The 16,744-nt window shown below is 46.7% G+C and overlaps 1 protein-coding gene across 2 annotated transcripts in view; it reads right to left on the bottom strand.

Annotated features, from left to right (window-relative positions):
• The window catches only part of OPN5 (opsin 5), a 112,077-nt gene that overhangs the window by 48,184 nt on the left and 47,149 nt on the right, over positions 1 to 16,744 (bottom strand). For both annotated transcript variants that reach the window (XM_088467364.1, XM_088467365.1), the window contains exon 2: positions 15,886 to 16,038. In XM_088467364.1, coding sequence (XP_088323490.1) covers positions 15,886 to 16,015 — 130 coding nt within the window. In that variant the 5' untranslated portion in view covers positions 16,016 to 16,038. The remainder of the gene's footprint in view (positions 1 to 15,885; positions 16,039 to 16,744) is intronic.

Here is a 16,744-nt window from a genome sequence, read left to right as displayed (position 1 = left end):
TCAACTCTTTTTTTTTTTTTCAGTTGTAGATTACGAAGCGCCGGATTTGATCTCAAAATATAAAGCGGTGCTATTAGGAGTTAAACAGACCATTCTAACTAGGGCTTCTAGCGCCATGTTCACAGAGACCTGCATATGGGCAGTAGCCTCTGGCATAACTGTGCCAGAGAGAGAATGGAGCACAGAGGCTCAACATAGGCCCCCCCCAAAAAAAACCTACAAGAAAAAAAATTAATTATAACGGTTTAACATAGAGGCGATGGACATCTATCCTTTTTCCGGGAGTGAATCCAAAACTTCAGTAACTCGGGAGATCTTAGTGATATGTCCTATGTTAACTCTTTAATACACTTGCCCAAAACTATAAAGCACCCAATAAACATGACAAAAAGCTCCACTTCCTCATGGTTTTCAGAAAAAAAAGTTGCTAAGTATAGTATACCCCTTTATCTCTAGAATGTCATGCATGTGCGCTGATACCGCTTCTCCCCGATGTATGATCGGGGGTCTGGGCGGTAAATGACAGGGGCGCCGAGCGGCAGGGCCATGTACGAACGGTCATACCGCATGACCGTTCGGCCAGCTGTAGCTGTCGTTATCGTAATACTAGCGAGATCCCACGCATGCTCAGTGGAGCTGGCCGGGAGAGAGACACAGTGCATCAGCACTAGGCTGATGCGCCACTGTCTCTAGCGGGTAGCGCCGGAGGGGGGAGTTAACGCTCCCCCTCTCTGGCCGATGAGATGTTCTTACATCTCATCGGTAGTGCTTCCTGCTTCGCCTCAGTAAAGAGGCGAAGCAGGAAGCGGTATAGCGGCACATTAAGTGCCGCTATCATACATCTACCCCAGTATCTCAAATGAATATTAACAAACGCTTAATATCTAGCAGCCAAACTAATGTTTTTCCATTAACAAATAAAGAACAAAAAGGTGAGTTATATTTCATTTAGACACTTAAAATATATTTGCCTCCCCTGACTGCATGTCCCTGCTATCTCCTGATTCTAGAATTCCTGGAATAAGCCCAAGTGTGATATCCCGCACTGCCGCAGGAAAACTACGGCCCTCGCAATCCCTAAGGGCAGACGAAAATGAGCACTGACAGGCACAGAGGGGACCTGCAGAAATGAGATGTCTATGAATTTGGGGTAGCAAGTGAAGAGCTGGGCTGTCATGTGTAACAGAACTATGGATAGAGAATAAGCTGCTGCCAGTTGGTCATTATTTCCAGTTTTTACCAGTTATTTATACAGCACACACATATATTCCGCAGCACTTTACAGAGAGAATATTTGGCCATTCACATCAGTTCCTGCCCCAGTGGAGCTTACACTCTATGTTCCCTACCACATGCACACACATACACACTAGGGTTAATTTTGTTGGGAGCCAATTAACCTACCAGTATATTTTTGGAGCATGGGAGGAAACCAGAGTACCCAGAAGAAACCCACGCAAGCACAGGGAGAATATACAAACTCCACGCAGTTAGGGCCATGGTGGGAATTGAACCCACAACCTTATTGCTGTGAGGCAGTAACGCTAACCATTACACCATCTGTGCTGCCTATAAACATGGTCATGTAGGAGACCACTGATTGTGTCCTCAGACTGTGAAGGGAGACACACTGGAGGAGCCAGATTCTTTACAAAGGAGCTTGCTACGGTATTTCAGAAACAGAGCCATGGACATTTGTTGGTTACCTGGGACTCATGCTGTCTCCAAGTCAGGTGTGAAACCACCTATGTACAAAAAGGAGCTACATTTGCAAAACACTCATCACAGTTGGTGAGATAATACCAGTTTTCTCTCATTTGCTAGCAACACTTTTGCAACATGCAATGCCATTTGTAAGAGTTCTAACAGTTCTGCAATCTTAAGGGGCATATCCACTATACAATGAAAGAACGACTGAACGATAACGACATCATTATAGTTCAATCGTCCCTTATATTGTGCAGTGGATAATGTGCCCACACTGAACGATATGTCGGTCAGTGCAGACACCCTCTCTCATCCCCGAACATGCACAACCTGACGATCCTGGCGTGCATGTTCAGGCGATGACAGATGCCAACCAGCGGCATAATTACTGCACGAGTAATGAACAATTAAACGTTTGTTATTGTATTTAAGTAGGGATGTGCAGGCTCGGATAGGTTCGAGTTTGCACGTGGAGTTCGGATTTTTCCCTCCAAAAAAACGGAACTCAGAACGAGGCAAAACGTCATCTTACATGGACGAACATCATCATTCCTGGTCTTTTGTCCAGGAATGATGATGTTCGTCCATGTAAGATGACGTTTTGCCTCGTTCTGAGTTCCGTTTTTTTGGAGGGAAAAATCCGAACTCCACGTGCAAACTCGAACCTATCCGAGCCTGCACATCCCTATATTTAAGGGCCCCAAAAGTCCACTTAAAGTACTGTAGTTCCAAATGTAGCCCGGGATGCCACCATTCAAGGGACCCACAGTAGGAACACAGTGCATTAGTGTCCAGATCTATTAGGTTACAGGATGCAACCCAGCTGGATGCCAGTGTGATAGGGCAGTAGTTTGATGATTGATAGAAGTATAGTTGCATACAAAATGTTAGGTCTGTAGGTTAGAAGTAATAGTATCGTTATTGGATAGACAATTATTTAAATCACTGAGATACACTGAAGGTTAATTGTTTGTGTAAACTGTCAACTCTGAACAAAGTCTGCATTATACGTACATGCTGTCATATTCATATTTTTGAATTGTGTTTGATAACTTTTCAAATGAATGTCATTACTGTTGAAAAGCAATTATTAAATTTGCACCTTCAAGATTGCTATGAGACCAGAAGTATCAAAGTGCACATTCCTTTTATATCTTTACTTGTTGCGCTTGTACTGTGTTTGGGGTGGGATCCCTTGTCTCTCTGTTATGGTGTGGAGTAGAGGGGAAAAAAAAAAAGTGTGCTCCTGAAGATTGGTGCTAGAGCAAAAAGCAGATTGCTCGTATACTTCCTCAACCAGGTGAAATCAGGCTTGTACTGTCCATGTTAACTGTAACACATCTATAGATGTATCCTTATACACCTTTGCTGTAAGCGTGCCAAATAGTACCATTTGGCACGCCACAGACCTTTCGACTTAGCCAAAATGACAAGAAGCAACAGTTGGCTTGATTCACTATGGATAGCTATTGCATTCGCAGCTGCGACTACGCATGGAGGTCTACTGTGAAAATATGCTAATGAATGCAATCGCAAAGCCGTCGCACAGCCAGCATAGGGAGGTCCACTACCGCTATCTCACATCCATAATACCTTGCAGTCCTGCATATACATCGGCCGCTCATGCAGAATTACAGCTGGTCTGGCCTTACTCACAAATTGGTAACCTCGATGCACACATTGAGTACTCAAGCTGCGTATGCCGCTGCATTGGCTACATTATGCATTGCTGCAGAGATGGTTGTCCTTCTAGAAGGTTCTCCTCTCTCCACAGAGGAATGGTGTAGCTCTGACAGAGTGAACATCGGGTTCTTGATCACCTCCCTGACTAGGGCCCTTCTCCCACGATCGCTCAGTTTAGATGGCCGGCCAACTCTAGGAAGAGTCCTGGTGGTTCCGAACTTCTTCCATTTACGGATGATGGAGGTCACTGTGCTCATTGGGACCTTCAAAGCAGCAGATATTTTTTGTACCCTTCCCCAGATTTGTCCCTCGAGACAATCCTGTCTCGGAGGTCTACCGACAATTCCTTGGACTTCATGCTTGGTTTGTGCTCTGGCATGCACTGTTAAGTGTGAGACCTTATATAGACAGGTGTATGCCTTTCAAAATCATGTCCAATCAACTGAATTTACCACAGGTGGACTACAATTAAGCTGCAGGAACATCTCAAGGATGATCATTGGAAACAGGATGCACCTGAGCTCCATTTTGCGCTTCATGGCAAAGGCCGTGAATACTTATGTACATGTGATTTCTTAGGGGTTTTTTTTAATTAAAAAATCTCAAAAAAACTTTACACGTTGTCATTATGGGGTATTGTGTGTAGAATTTTGAGGACAAAATGATTTTAATCCATTTTGGAATAAGGTTATAACACAACAACATGTGGAAAAAGTGAAGCGCTGTGAATACTTTCCGGATGCACTGTAAATTAGCAACAAAAACAGGTAGAGATTTAAAGCGAATAACAAGCCTTATATGTTATCTTAAATAGCAGTGACAGATGAAAGAGCTCGCCAAGATTACAATGCACATTGATGCAATATAAAAAGCATCCCGAAGCCGTAACTAACCGCAAGCTTTTGTCATCTATTATTTGTCATTGGAGTCCCCAAAGGGTTCCCCTAAAGGGCTTTCCCACATTCTGATAACTGTTTTATTCTTTCAATGTAACTTTCACTAAATTCTTTTCCTCGCGTTTCCAGCTTCCTTCTGCGGTTTCCGCCCATGAATTAAACACCAGGCGGAGTTTATATTCTTGGTTCTGGGATGTGACACATGTGCGCTGCCTGCCCTGCACTGGCTACTGCTCTAGGAAAGAAAGTTTGTCTCATATCCAATGAGAATAAACAACTATTTCAGATAAATTTGATCCTTTTGGATGATGAAAAGTAAAATTTGCTGACATTGGTGGCAATGTAGCATACAGATGAGCTATGGCAGGCTTGCCCACTTTCGGGCATGGGGCGTGGTGGCGGCAATGGTGGACAGTGTGGGGGCATGGCAGCACGATCGCGTCATTGCAGCACCACCCACCGCTGTACAATGCCGAGATTTCCAGCACTGTAAAGCAGGGGGCGGGGCTACAATGAAGCAGATTCATCATGAATCGCATCGTCGGACCTCTTCGGACTGCCCAGTCGCCAGGTAAGTGGTATCACAAAGGACAGCTCTTACCGGGGTGATTCTTTTCAAGCATATGGCATTAATAAGCGCCGTTATGCTTGCACAGAGTGGCAGTATACATTGCATTCAAAATACAATGCGATGTGCGTCCCGCCCCGGTAAGAACTGTCCTTTGCGATAGAAGAACATCCGGGTTTATGACCCAGAAGTCCTTATGAGCATGTGTCGAGTGACACACGCGTCACGTGGGGTGCTGGGAGGCATCCGATTGGATCTCTCTCAGGGGGAGTGGTGAATACAAGCCCAGATTGCCCCTGTATAACATCCCGGAGCTTGGTGCATATGACCTCCGAATTTGGAATTTTACGAGGTTTGACTGCAATATCGGTGATGATTGATCCTGCCCACAACGAGGTTCTCAACAAAATATTATATATATATATATATATATATGTGTAATGTTGTCGGATCAGTTCAAATAAGAAGGAAAATTTAAATTAATTGTGACCCGACATAAACACTTTTCAAGATCATTCTTTTATTACCAGTTATTTATATAGTGCGCATATATTTTGCATCGCTTTACAGAGATCATTTAGTCATCCATATCAGTCCCTGCCCCAGTGGAGCTTACAATCTATGGCCCTGATTCAGTAAGGATCGCTATTCTGCTAGAACGCACGCAACGCAGTTGCTAATATCAGCAGTGATATGTAAATGATTGCATTCGCATTGCGCTTGCAGCCTAACATTGGGACACCCACTTCCCCTTACATCTATATACTTTTTCAACGTAGCAAAACAATCAATAACATCGATTAACATCGGACCCATACACGCAGTTAAGGCAGGTCACACCTCACTCAGGAATTGCTAACTTCTGCACACACTATGAGGCCTCAGGCTGCGTATGGTATTCCAGTGGATAATTTATGTACACCCCTGCAATGGCGTTCCCACGCCCTGGCACGCCAGTATTCGCCTGACCACAACCGTTACACCCCCCACGGCACTTCCTGTTATTTCACTTGTGATTCTGTGAGGAGACCTGGAAAACATGCACTGTTGGTAGCTCTCGAAGACCAGGGTTGGCTACCCCTGCTCTAGCCCTATACTAGGTGCCAACTATAGTATAGGAGTATACACAACCCTGCATAGAACATAATTATGTCACCATTGCCTGTGTGAATTTAGTCTGTGAGAATGGCCAATTACAACTTAGTAATGCCCATACATATCATACTTGCCTACCCTCCCGAAATGGCCAGGAGCCCCCCAAAAATCCGGTGTCGCTCCCAACCCCCCGGAAGAGCAGACAAGTCTCCTGTTTGCACCCCCCCCCTCACAATCCCGCCGGCATCCACTCCCACCTTGCTTAAATGGCCGGTACGGGGGAGCTGATGACGCCATTCGCGCTGAATCGCAGCATCATGGCCCCGGCTACACAATGCCGGTAATTATTGCATTGTGTAGCGGGGGTGCGATGACTTGGCCATGCCCCCCCATCCAGCCCTCGAATTCACATTACGCCCCCTTCCCCCAGACCATTGTGTTGAGCTGACTGCCTGCTCCCTGAAGAGGCAGCCAGATTGTCGGCAAGGCTGCTTCAGATGCAAGCAGAAATATGTTTCATTTGTGTACGACTCTCCATTGTCTGTAGTTGCCTATGCTTGGCTCCATACCAATCATCGCTTGCAGTGCTCAGCCTCCTCGCTGCAGAACTGCAGGAACAGGGGCATATCTATAATGGGTGCATGGTGTGCGGGGAACACGGGCCCCTCAGTCCAGGGGGGCACGAACCGCACAACCTGCACCTAGAATATATTACTTACCTCTTCGAAGTCCCACGTCGGCACGAGCGTGCGGCGCTGTTGAACGACTGGAAAATGGCCACGGCGGCCATTTTCCCGGTGCCCTGTGCATACACTATTGACTCTGGGCACACTCTAGTGCCCAGAGTCTATAACTCCGGCGCTGGCCGCGCACAGCTCAGTGCGCTGCCGGCCGCCAGGCGGAGAGGAGGGGGCCCGTGTCGGAGACTGCACACGGGCCTCCTCCTCTCTAGAAACGCCCCTGTGCAGGAAGACCAGCATGCAGAGCAGATAGAAGCAGAGTAGCACAGTGTCAGTCTCTGGGGAAAGCAAGTACCTTCACACCTTGGACTGGCACACGAACCAGCAGGTCCGCTTCATCTTGACACTGACAGCTGACTCACTTTACAGATGCGTCCTCATACATTCCTGCTGCAGTCGTGCCATACAGCTCCTCTTGGTGCGCCAGGTTCCATGCGACACAGATAGTGCCGGGTGTCTTTTTTGTCTGAAAATGCATCTTAGTCGCAGTGTGACGTACCAGCAAACTGTGCCGAGTAATTTGATATGAGATACCCTCTATATCTGTATGCAACGGACGGAGTCTGTTAATGAAGCATAACGGAACTTGGCGTGGAAAAAAAAAAAAAAAAAAAAAGCTGCATCTAGCACTGTGTATACAGATTACAGAGACTCAGTCGCAGTCTCCTGATGTGTGAAAAAGACGCACGGCACTAGCAGAGTCGCATGGGGCCTGGCGGATCATTCGTGCCAGGCATCTTGCACCACGTGGCGTATTCAGGATAGATGTAGGAGAACACATCTGTATATAACCAGCTAAATAAATCGCACGAACTGCGTAAACGTCAGCATTACGTCCGCTGCTGAATCAGGCCCTCTATCTGTAAATCGTAGCTGAACGCCTATATCTTCATCAGAGTAATACACAGGGCCTGATTCAGCAAGGAACACAAATGTGCGCACGCACGCAGCAGCTGCGAGAATATGCTACTGAATGCACACGCACGGCAATCGCAGCAGAATAAGCAGACGCCCAGCACTACATAATACCACCCACTTCCCTTTACTTGCGTCCTCTATACCTGGCAAGACAGCGGAAACATCTGTAACATCGAGAACCTTTGGACCCATACGCACAATAGTGGTTGATCTGACCCTCCCGCAGACTGTGTTACATCTCCTGCACGCAGTTAGAGCTCCGGCTGCGTAGGGCCTCACAATAGCTTTGTGCATGCTATATATCCAGGCTTGCCTACCCTCCCGATTTGGCCGGTAGCCTCCCGATTTTCGGGTGCCGCTCCCGGCACCCCGGAAAGGCAGGCAAGCCTCCCGGAAGTCTCACACCCTCCCCACCTCTCCCCTGAAAAAAACAAATCCCTGCAGCGGGGGCCCGGTGACGCGATTCACGCAGAATCGCGTCATCTTGGCCCCGCCCCCTGCTTCTCAATGCCGAAAATCACAGCATTGTGAAGAGGGGGCGGAGTCACGATGACGCGATTGTGCGGCTCCGCCCCCAGTGTGACCCAAAATGGCCACCCCGGCTCCGCCCCCAATGGCCGGCCCGGAAGGCTGGAGCTGATTGTCGGCAAGTATGTATATATCTGATACTGACACTTTTGCAAATGTTTTTTTTTAGCTATTTTACATATAAGGGGACTTTTAGGAGTAGTGACCTCCTGATGCACAGATTTCCTTTTCAAATTCAAGACCAGTCTGATGGCTCTCAATTCCCCAACCCTTACTATATAGTATTTCCCGTGTATGAAATAACGTAGTGTAAATCCAGGAAACATCAAATCAGAGAAATAGGGGAAACGTTTTTACAAATCGCAGCTGAAGGACAGGGAGCCTCCTTGTTTGATCTTTGTCTAATTGTTTCCCAGTGAGCTGAATCACAAGACGGTCACAGCTTTTCCACAAGCAAAACTTATGACTGCTACTTTTTGCATTATACTTTGCAAATGCACGAAAAAAAAACCCACAGAAAAATAATAAAGGATCTGTTGTTACTAATTTACTGGTTACTGGAGTAATTTAATGCCAAACAAAAACTGCATGTGTCTGTGCCAAGGCAGAAAGCAACAGGAACAGCTCTTAACAACGCTGTCATGCCTAGTTCTTTACGGTTTCACTATATTTACTGGGAGATATTTACTGGGAGATATTTACTGGGACAGAAGACGCGGGACAGATTACCTTTCTTCTCCCACCGGTCTCACGTTACCACGTTTTGCCTAAAGACTGTTCTTTGTGTTCATTATAAGGACTAAAGAAGCTACAATATTAGCAGTACTACTAAGCAATCGGTATGGGAACTAGCGCGTTTCTCCAAGAATGAGGGTAATGTACAATATTGATCCTACCCATATCCAAGGGATTAATTGTCAAGCATGTTGGTCAATGGGAACGGAAGATAATCCCCAACAGTGTGTGCAGTCATCTTCCACCACAGAGGTCCAGAGACAATACAAGTGATCCGGTCACCAGCAATAAGAACACAATGGGAATGTAGTGACGGGCAGCCGTGGAAGCCTGATTTACTACTTTACGCTGAATAGAATATCCATTCAACTAATGCAGGGTTTGAGTGTGGTGCAAGCAGAAATCTGTACAGATCACTGATTCGGCCGACGCAGCCGTCACCATCAGTATCTGCAGTTGCACCCGCCCCAAGCTAAGTGCAAGAGATCCGTCAGAAAAAAAAGTTTCCCCACCCCATACATATGAATCACATGGAGCTTTTGATACACGCCTATGACACTCTGACAAGTCAGGGTGGTTATGCACGATCGCTCTGCCACTGACCCTATTTCACGAGACAGACTTGGCCAAGTTCCGTATGGCTCTGAATGGGATGGACATACTGCGCATGCTCTGTATGCAAAAATGTGCCATCCGCGTCTGTACTAAGAGGTGTTCAACTTAGAATCAGGAGAATTTGCATCATAGAAGAGCCATAGGCTACACTGACTTACTCTCCCACCTTAATACTCATTGGGGGAGATATATCAAAGCTTGGAGAAAGACAAAGTGGAGAGAGATAAAGTACCAACTAATAAGCTTTTGTCACTTTACAGGCTGTGGGGTCTATGGGCCTGATTCAGAGCCGGACGCTATTTGCGCTCGCTCGTTCAGAAAAAAGGGGTGGCTATTCAAATGAACCGTTCGCTCTTTGCGGTCTGTTCACGCCTCTAGGTCTGAACGAGCGAACAAAACATGCGGTCGTTTTTTGGAAAACTACGCCCCCTGGCCACTCGCATCCTACGTCATGTCCGCTATTTATTAGATTAATCGAGTACATCGACCAGCGTATGAACTGCTCGCTATTCTTGTGGTTGGTTTTTCCTACCTCAATCATGCGTGCAGTTCTGACTATAAAATAACCCAGTGACGTGTTCAATGAAGCTCCTGTATTAATTATGCACACCCATAAAACGCCCGTTTTGACCTTTAAGCACGCCTGCGTTCTGATCTCCACTCCCCGTTTTCAAGCACCTTCCCCTGTTACCACCCACATACGCCTCCTCCTGTCAATCAAAATAGCAGGCATTCGCTATTTAGCGAACAAACGATTTTCGGGCGCACTGACTGGTTTGCGCATGCGGATTACGATCCGTACGCATGCGCAGTTGTGCAAACATCGCTCGGAACGAACGAGCGGCCGCTTACGAGCGGCTCTGAATCAGGCCCTAAGCCCTGGAGAGAGATAAATTGGACTGAGATAAGATACCAACCACTCAGCTCCTAACTGTAATTTTTCAAACACAGCCTGTAAAGTGGCAGTTAGGAGCTGATTGGTTGGTACTTTATCACTATCCAAGCTTTGATAAATGTCCGCCTATATAGTATATAAAACCTCTATTAAACCTTCTAAAGAGGGCAGATGGAGTAGTTGCCTACAACAACCAATCAGCTTATAGCTACCATTTTACAGAATGTAACTGATAAATTGGTATAATCTGATTGGTTGCTATTGGTAACTTCTCCATGTGCCCTCTTTAGAAGGTTTGATAAAATATCCCCCTTAACTGTATGATAAACTATATAGCACTCAGCCTGAACCTCTCCAGCTGCTGAGTAATTGCATTTTTACAGACGGTTTCTGCACTGTGGCCCTGATTCAGAGCCGGAGGCTCAGACAGATCGCTCGCTCTGAATCAGGGCCGTCCTTCTTGTTTTTCAGAGCGGCCTCCTGGCTGCTCGCATAGCTGTGGGTGACCATCGGGCTTGCGACGAGACCCTTGTGGTAGGGTCTCGTTGCTGCAAACCCCAGAGAGCTTTCGGCTCTAACAGAGCCGAAAGCTCTCCCACTGATATCACTTGTGATGTCAGTGGGGCCGGCCCCAGACGGTAGGCGTTCCCATGGGAACGCCTCCGTCTGGACAGCCACGCCCCCGGCCCGCCCACCAAAGGGGGCGTGCTGTCACTCAACATCAACAGCACCCCCCCTTTGGTACGAGACCCGGAGCGACGGATTGCCCGTCGCTGTCCAGGTCTCGCGCATGCGAGACCTGAATCAGGCCCTGTATCTATAAATTGTGCTGAATTTCTAGCGTGTAAATAGCATTGGACCAATATACTGTACAGTAGGTGTCAATCCATTCTTCTCTGTGGTATACTAAGGGAAAGACCGAGGCAAATAGAAATTACAGGCGGAATTCCCGGTCAAACAAAAATTAGAGGGGGAATTCCGTGTGGAACGCTGAAGGCCAAATTCCGCCAGAAAAACATGCAACATTCTACGTCCAAATGTTGAATGAGGCAAATGTTCCTTTTAAAACGTAACACTTCTCTACCATTAGTGTGTGAACTCTCTAACTCTCTACGCCCGGGGTGTCAAACTCGGGCCATATGGCTGCAGTGGAACTATACATCCAAGCACGCACTCAAACAGTTTTGCTATTAGGGCATGCTAAAACTGTGGCAAGGCGTGCTGGGATGTGTAGTTCCACTGCAGCTGGATGGCCCAAGTTTGACACCCCTGCTCTACGGTATCTAGTCATATCTAGTGACATAAGAGACAGATTTCTTTCAAATGCGCAATTTATAGCGTTTCTAGGTCTCTAAGCCACCAGTTGCCAAAAGCAGACAAACAGCGAGATTTTGCCAGGATTAAAGCAGAAGTCCAGGGTGGAATTTGGCTGTTTTACATCAACAGCATCAGGAGGTTTAATGCTATAAATCACTGGTGATATAAGAAAATGTAAATTTGCAAAAAGACAGAAATAAGTGGAATAATCCAAAATACAACGTGGCATCAAAACATACAAAACAGCATACAAGTAGATACATAGTATAGTTAGTATAATACTAGACAAATATGTACTGTATATAATAGGTTGCAGTAGCTAATATAAAATGTATATAATGTTAAACTAAACAATAGTATGTATGAGTAGTATATATATTTTATTACTGTTTAACTTTAATTATCTTTAGGAAACCTCTCAGTAAAACAACGTTCTTGTTCCCAGTGCAGTAACACGGCTTTGTGCCACCCCTGCCCCCTAAATAAGTCATGTCATGACATCATGCCTAGGGGGTGGGACCGTCAGCTGCTCTGCTGGCTCCCATAAGTACAGCGTTGCCTAGAGTGTCCCGTGGACGCCACACGCAGGTGCCATGGTGCGGTGACAGTGCCACCCACAGGGCCATGCGCTCTGAAGGACAACAGATGATATTACCCCTCCATACAGACTTGGGCTACTGTGCTAGGTTGCCAGAGACATTGGCAAAATGATTGATACTATCCTTGACCGTATTATAGGTTTGTCAGTAATATTTAAGTGGCTCGTAACAGCCTTTGATGTTGCTTTTTATATATGTAATCTATATTAAAAGTTGAGTTTTAGATTATGTATAAAAATTACCCCCGCAAAGGAGCATTCTTCCTGATCATCGGGGTCCTAACTACATCCCTTTAAGGCTTGGATGCCTTTTATGTATTACCATGGGTCTCTCATCTTAAACCGGGAATACATTATGCAATTATCAGCCCTATCCGCAGATTATCTGAATATCAGGCTGCTTATTGCACAGTGTATTCCAGCATCTAGTCAGCGATGAGCGGTCTGTCAGACATGCTGGAATGGTACAGCATATCCGATAGATCACTGGTCGGCCGCATCTGGCAGTGTATGCGCTGCAGCGGCCTCCAGCCCGACATCTGCGCTGTTCCTTCACAGGGGAGGAACTGGGAAAGGTCTCCTCCCCAGAGATGGAACGCAGATATCGCGGTCAATACACTGATATATCTCACATCTGTATGGCCACGATATCTAATGGTTTCAGCTTGTTAGCATATGCCCAGCATTACAGTGGCCCAAATATACTGGGGGAAATAGAATAGCCTGCGAAATGCTGCCATAGGGCGTAATCACAACGAGTTACATTTCCCCCCATTATCTTGTTTGAGGATAGGGAAAATTCTTTTAGTAGCATAAAGGTGATAAAGGGGTCTGATGTACAGGAGTCTTCTTTATTTTTCTTCTATACATCAAAGTAATTGTCAGGACATGGGATGTGTGTTAGAAATGTATTTTCAGCATCTCAGGGGGTCATTCAGACCCGGTCGTTAGCGCCGATGCGCTCGGACCGGGTGGATGGCCCCCCACAGAGCATGCGTGAGACCCGCTACAACCGACAGCGCCGGTCGTAGCGGGTCTCGATCCAAAGGGGGCGAGCTGTCGATGTTGATTGACAGCTCGCCCCATTTGGAAGGCGGACCGGGGGGGTGGCAGCCCAAACGGGGGCGTTCCAATGGGAACGCCTACCGTTTGGGGGCGGCCACACTGACATCACTAGTGATGTCAGTGGAGAGCTTCCGGCTCAGACAGAGCCGAAAGCTCCCCGGGGCTTACAACAAGGGAGACCCTACCCTAGGGTTTCGTCGTAAGCCCCGATGGTCGCGATGGTCTTGACCATCGCGACCATCACCTTAAGCGGTCGTAAGACTGTGGGTGTTAACCCACAGCCTTACCACCGCAAAGGAGGACGTCTTGAAAATTCAAGACGTCCTCCCCTCATTCAGACCGACCGCACGCTCTGTGCGACCGGCTCTGAATGAGGTCCTCAGTCCTTGCAGCGATTAATTAACTTTTTAGCCCTTTCGTCTCCTACCTGTCTCCTAGTGTATGTGTGATCATTCTCAGGACTTATACATTTCCATTAGCAAGTATATTATTTACTGTAAGAATGGCAGGAAATGTAATGTTTAGTACAGTCTAGCCCTAGATGTTTAGCCCTTGTCCATATGTCTGTTTATTCATAACCAGATTGTAAGCTTGCGAGCAGGGCCTTCCTATCTATATATCTGTCTGTTATTACCCAGTTTTGTTCTATTAATGTTCCAATTGTAAAGCGCAACTGAATATGCTGCGCTATATAAGAAACTGTTATTAAAAAAATAAATAATAAATAAATAACTATTAGAGCAATGTAATACCTCCTTCCATTTACCTGCTTTTGTGCCTCACTGGGGCCTGGCAGACTACACGAAGCCAACCCAGCAGGTGTTCATCAGGGAAGTAATATCTTTGGGAGGTAGGAGATAAGAGACCCACACCAAACAGGGAACAATGCAACTCCCCTGGATGGTCACAATATCGTGGGAAATTTGAAGGTTTCAAAAGAGGTCACCAAAGGCAGCTGCGCATGTTAGTCGCTGACTTTGGCTAAGAGGTCTCGCTCTGCCAAGGTGCTAGTGGAATGCATCACCAATTCTGCGTGGACTTATAGTATAGGTCCTTGCAGAATTTCCAAAGTATATCATAGCGGTGTGTTCTGTGATTAACTTCTACTGTAAAGGATCCTGGGAACGATTGAGTGGACTTATACGCTATTCACTGCGGTGTGATCAGTGATAGTTTCTACCGTGGGGACTGAGAGTCTCTAGCTATTTCGTGGAATTGTTCTGGGACGTTATGCTCTACTGGGACTGCCACTGCCGGACTGCTACCTGTTTATTGCATGTTCACTGTATTTACCGCTTGTCCTGACATATTATCTATTTCTGTGTGCTGTGGAAAAATAAACCATCACTTTGGTTTCATCTGCTCGGTGTCTGGGTGATTGAGAGAACCCTGTATCCTCACAGTAATTATATCACTAATCTTATTATCCTCTTTCTAAACTAATCTGGCTAACCTCTATCATTATAATATAGCAGCCATCTAACGAGCTGTCCAGGCCACTTTCCAGTATTGTAGCCAACAAGCTACCAAGGATTACACCATCTAAAGATGGCGTTACCTAACCAGGCTGAAGCTACAGAAACCTATCCCGGAGCTTAACACATGTGGTCATATTGTATCCCCATAGTAACCGCAGCAGAGATCAGAGACACTAATCATACATACAGTACATACAGTGGGATCTATCAATGATGCAGAAAACCTCATAAAAACATCATATTGCAGATATTTTACCACAAAATACCATCAATACATCTCATCCGATAACTTTCTGGTCATTTGCAGAGATCATTTTGGAGCCCTGCAAAGGTGGCATCCAAGAAGGGTGCGGGGACAACACGGTGCTCTCGCTGCCAGTCATGTACAGTTTTGGTGCACAAGTAACTCATGCCCTAGAGCACAGCATGGGGTCTACAGGGGGGGAATCGGTATGATTTACCGCCGGACCCCTGACCGGCGGTTCAAATCCCGACAGCGGCTGCCCAAACAGGATGAAAATCCAGATCGTCCCCAGGTAAGTATTCACTAACCTATTCCCCCATCCAAACCCTAACCTTCCCCCCAGTGCCGAACCCTAATCCCCCCTCTAAGTGCCTAAACCTAACCCCCCTTCCCCGCCGCCTAAACCTAAGTTCCCCGGGGGGTGCCTAACCCTGTCCCCCACGGGGGTGCCTAACCCTAACCCCCCCTCCCCCTAGCCTAAAAGTAACCTCCTGGGGGAGTGCCTAACATTAAAGGCCGCCCCGGGAGCCCTAAACCTAACCCTCCCCCCCGCGGCTGTCCGCAGCAGCGCCCGTAATCGCTTTGATCGGGATGCCGGGCGCCGGTCTCCCGGCGTCGGTAAAATACCTGTCATTTAACCCTCGCTGGGATTAAGCCGGCAGGAAGCCGGCTGTCGGGATTAGGTCCGCCGCCTTCCCGACTGCATACCTACAGGGGCCTAGCATTGTCATATACAGTAAGTACATGCAGGCTGTCAGACAGCATATGGGCATGTATATTTGTATATAGATGAATGACCTTACCGATGATCAGCAGGTAAAATCCAGAAATGATATCCGCTTCTTTTGAAAGTTTGGATTCAAATAGGTCTTCATCTCTTTCAATCATTGGCAGGAGGCCATGGTTCTCTAATAATGTTTTATTTGTTGCCATCCTGCTTCAAGTGTCAGTCATACCTGTAAGTAAACAGAATACGTGCGAGTTTAACGATCCTGCAAGTTCATAGCCGAGACAGAGCCCACAGGGTGGCGATACATGTGATACGCACACAGCCGAGACAGACGCACACAGCCGAGACAGACGGATTCTAGACTGACCAAATATTAAGCCTATCGATTCACTAGGAACTAGCAACATCCCTAAGGCATGACCCAGACACAACAGCATACTGTATGTGCTGGAGTAACAGACAGCTTTTATTTTCTAACGTGTAGTAGAAAAATGACATCTAGATTATCATAAAATAATGCATGTGGGACAAATTAATCCATAATCCAAATACAGAATGATGATTTCAGATGTTTTGTTACACTAAGAACAGCAGATAAAAGGCACCTGGGAGCTGTAGTGTAGACGATATGAAGGTGAACATCACGGAGCACTCATGGCCTCAAGTGAGAGGAAACCAGCCTCCCTGATGGGTGTAGTAGGTCCAAATCCTGATAACGGCAGCCCGGCAAAGGTGAAGATCCCCACCGTCCCTAAGGTAAGTATTGCTAACCTAATTCTATCCGTTAACCCTCCATTAGGGGTGCCTAACTCTAACCACCCCCCCCAAGTGCCTAACCCTAATCCTCCCTCTAAGTGCCTAAACCTAACCCCTCCTTCCCGGCTACCTAAGTCCCCCGGGGGGTGCCTAACCCTAACCTCCCCCAGGGGGTG

Source organism: Taudactylus pleione, unplaced genomic scaffold (assembly GCF_031769625.1).
Source record: "Taudactylus pleione unplaced genomic scaffold, aTauple2 ptg000070l, whole genome shotgun sequence".
Taxonomy (NCBI): domain Eukaryota; kingdom Metazoa; phylum Chordata; class Amphibia; order Anura; family Myobatrachidae; genus Taudactylus; species Taudactylus pleione.
Note: the sequence above shows the minus strand (reverse complement) of the source record. Positions and strands in the feature narration are given on the sequence as shown.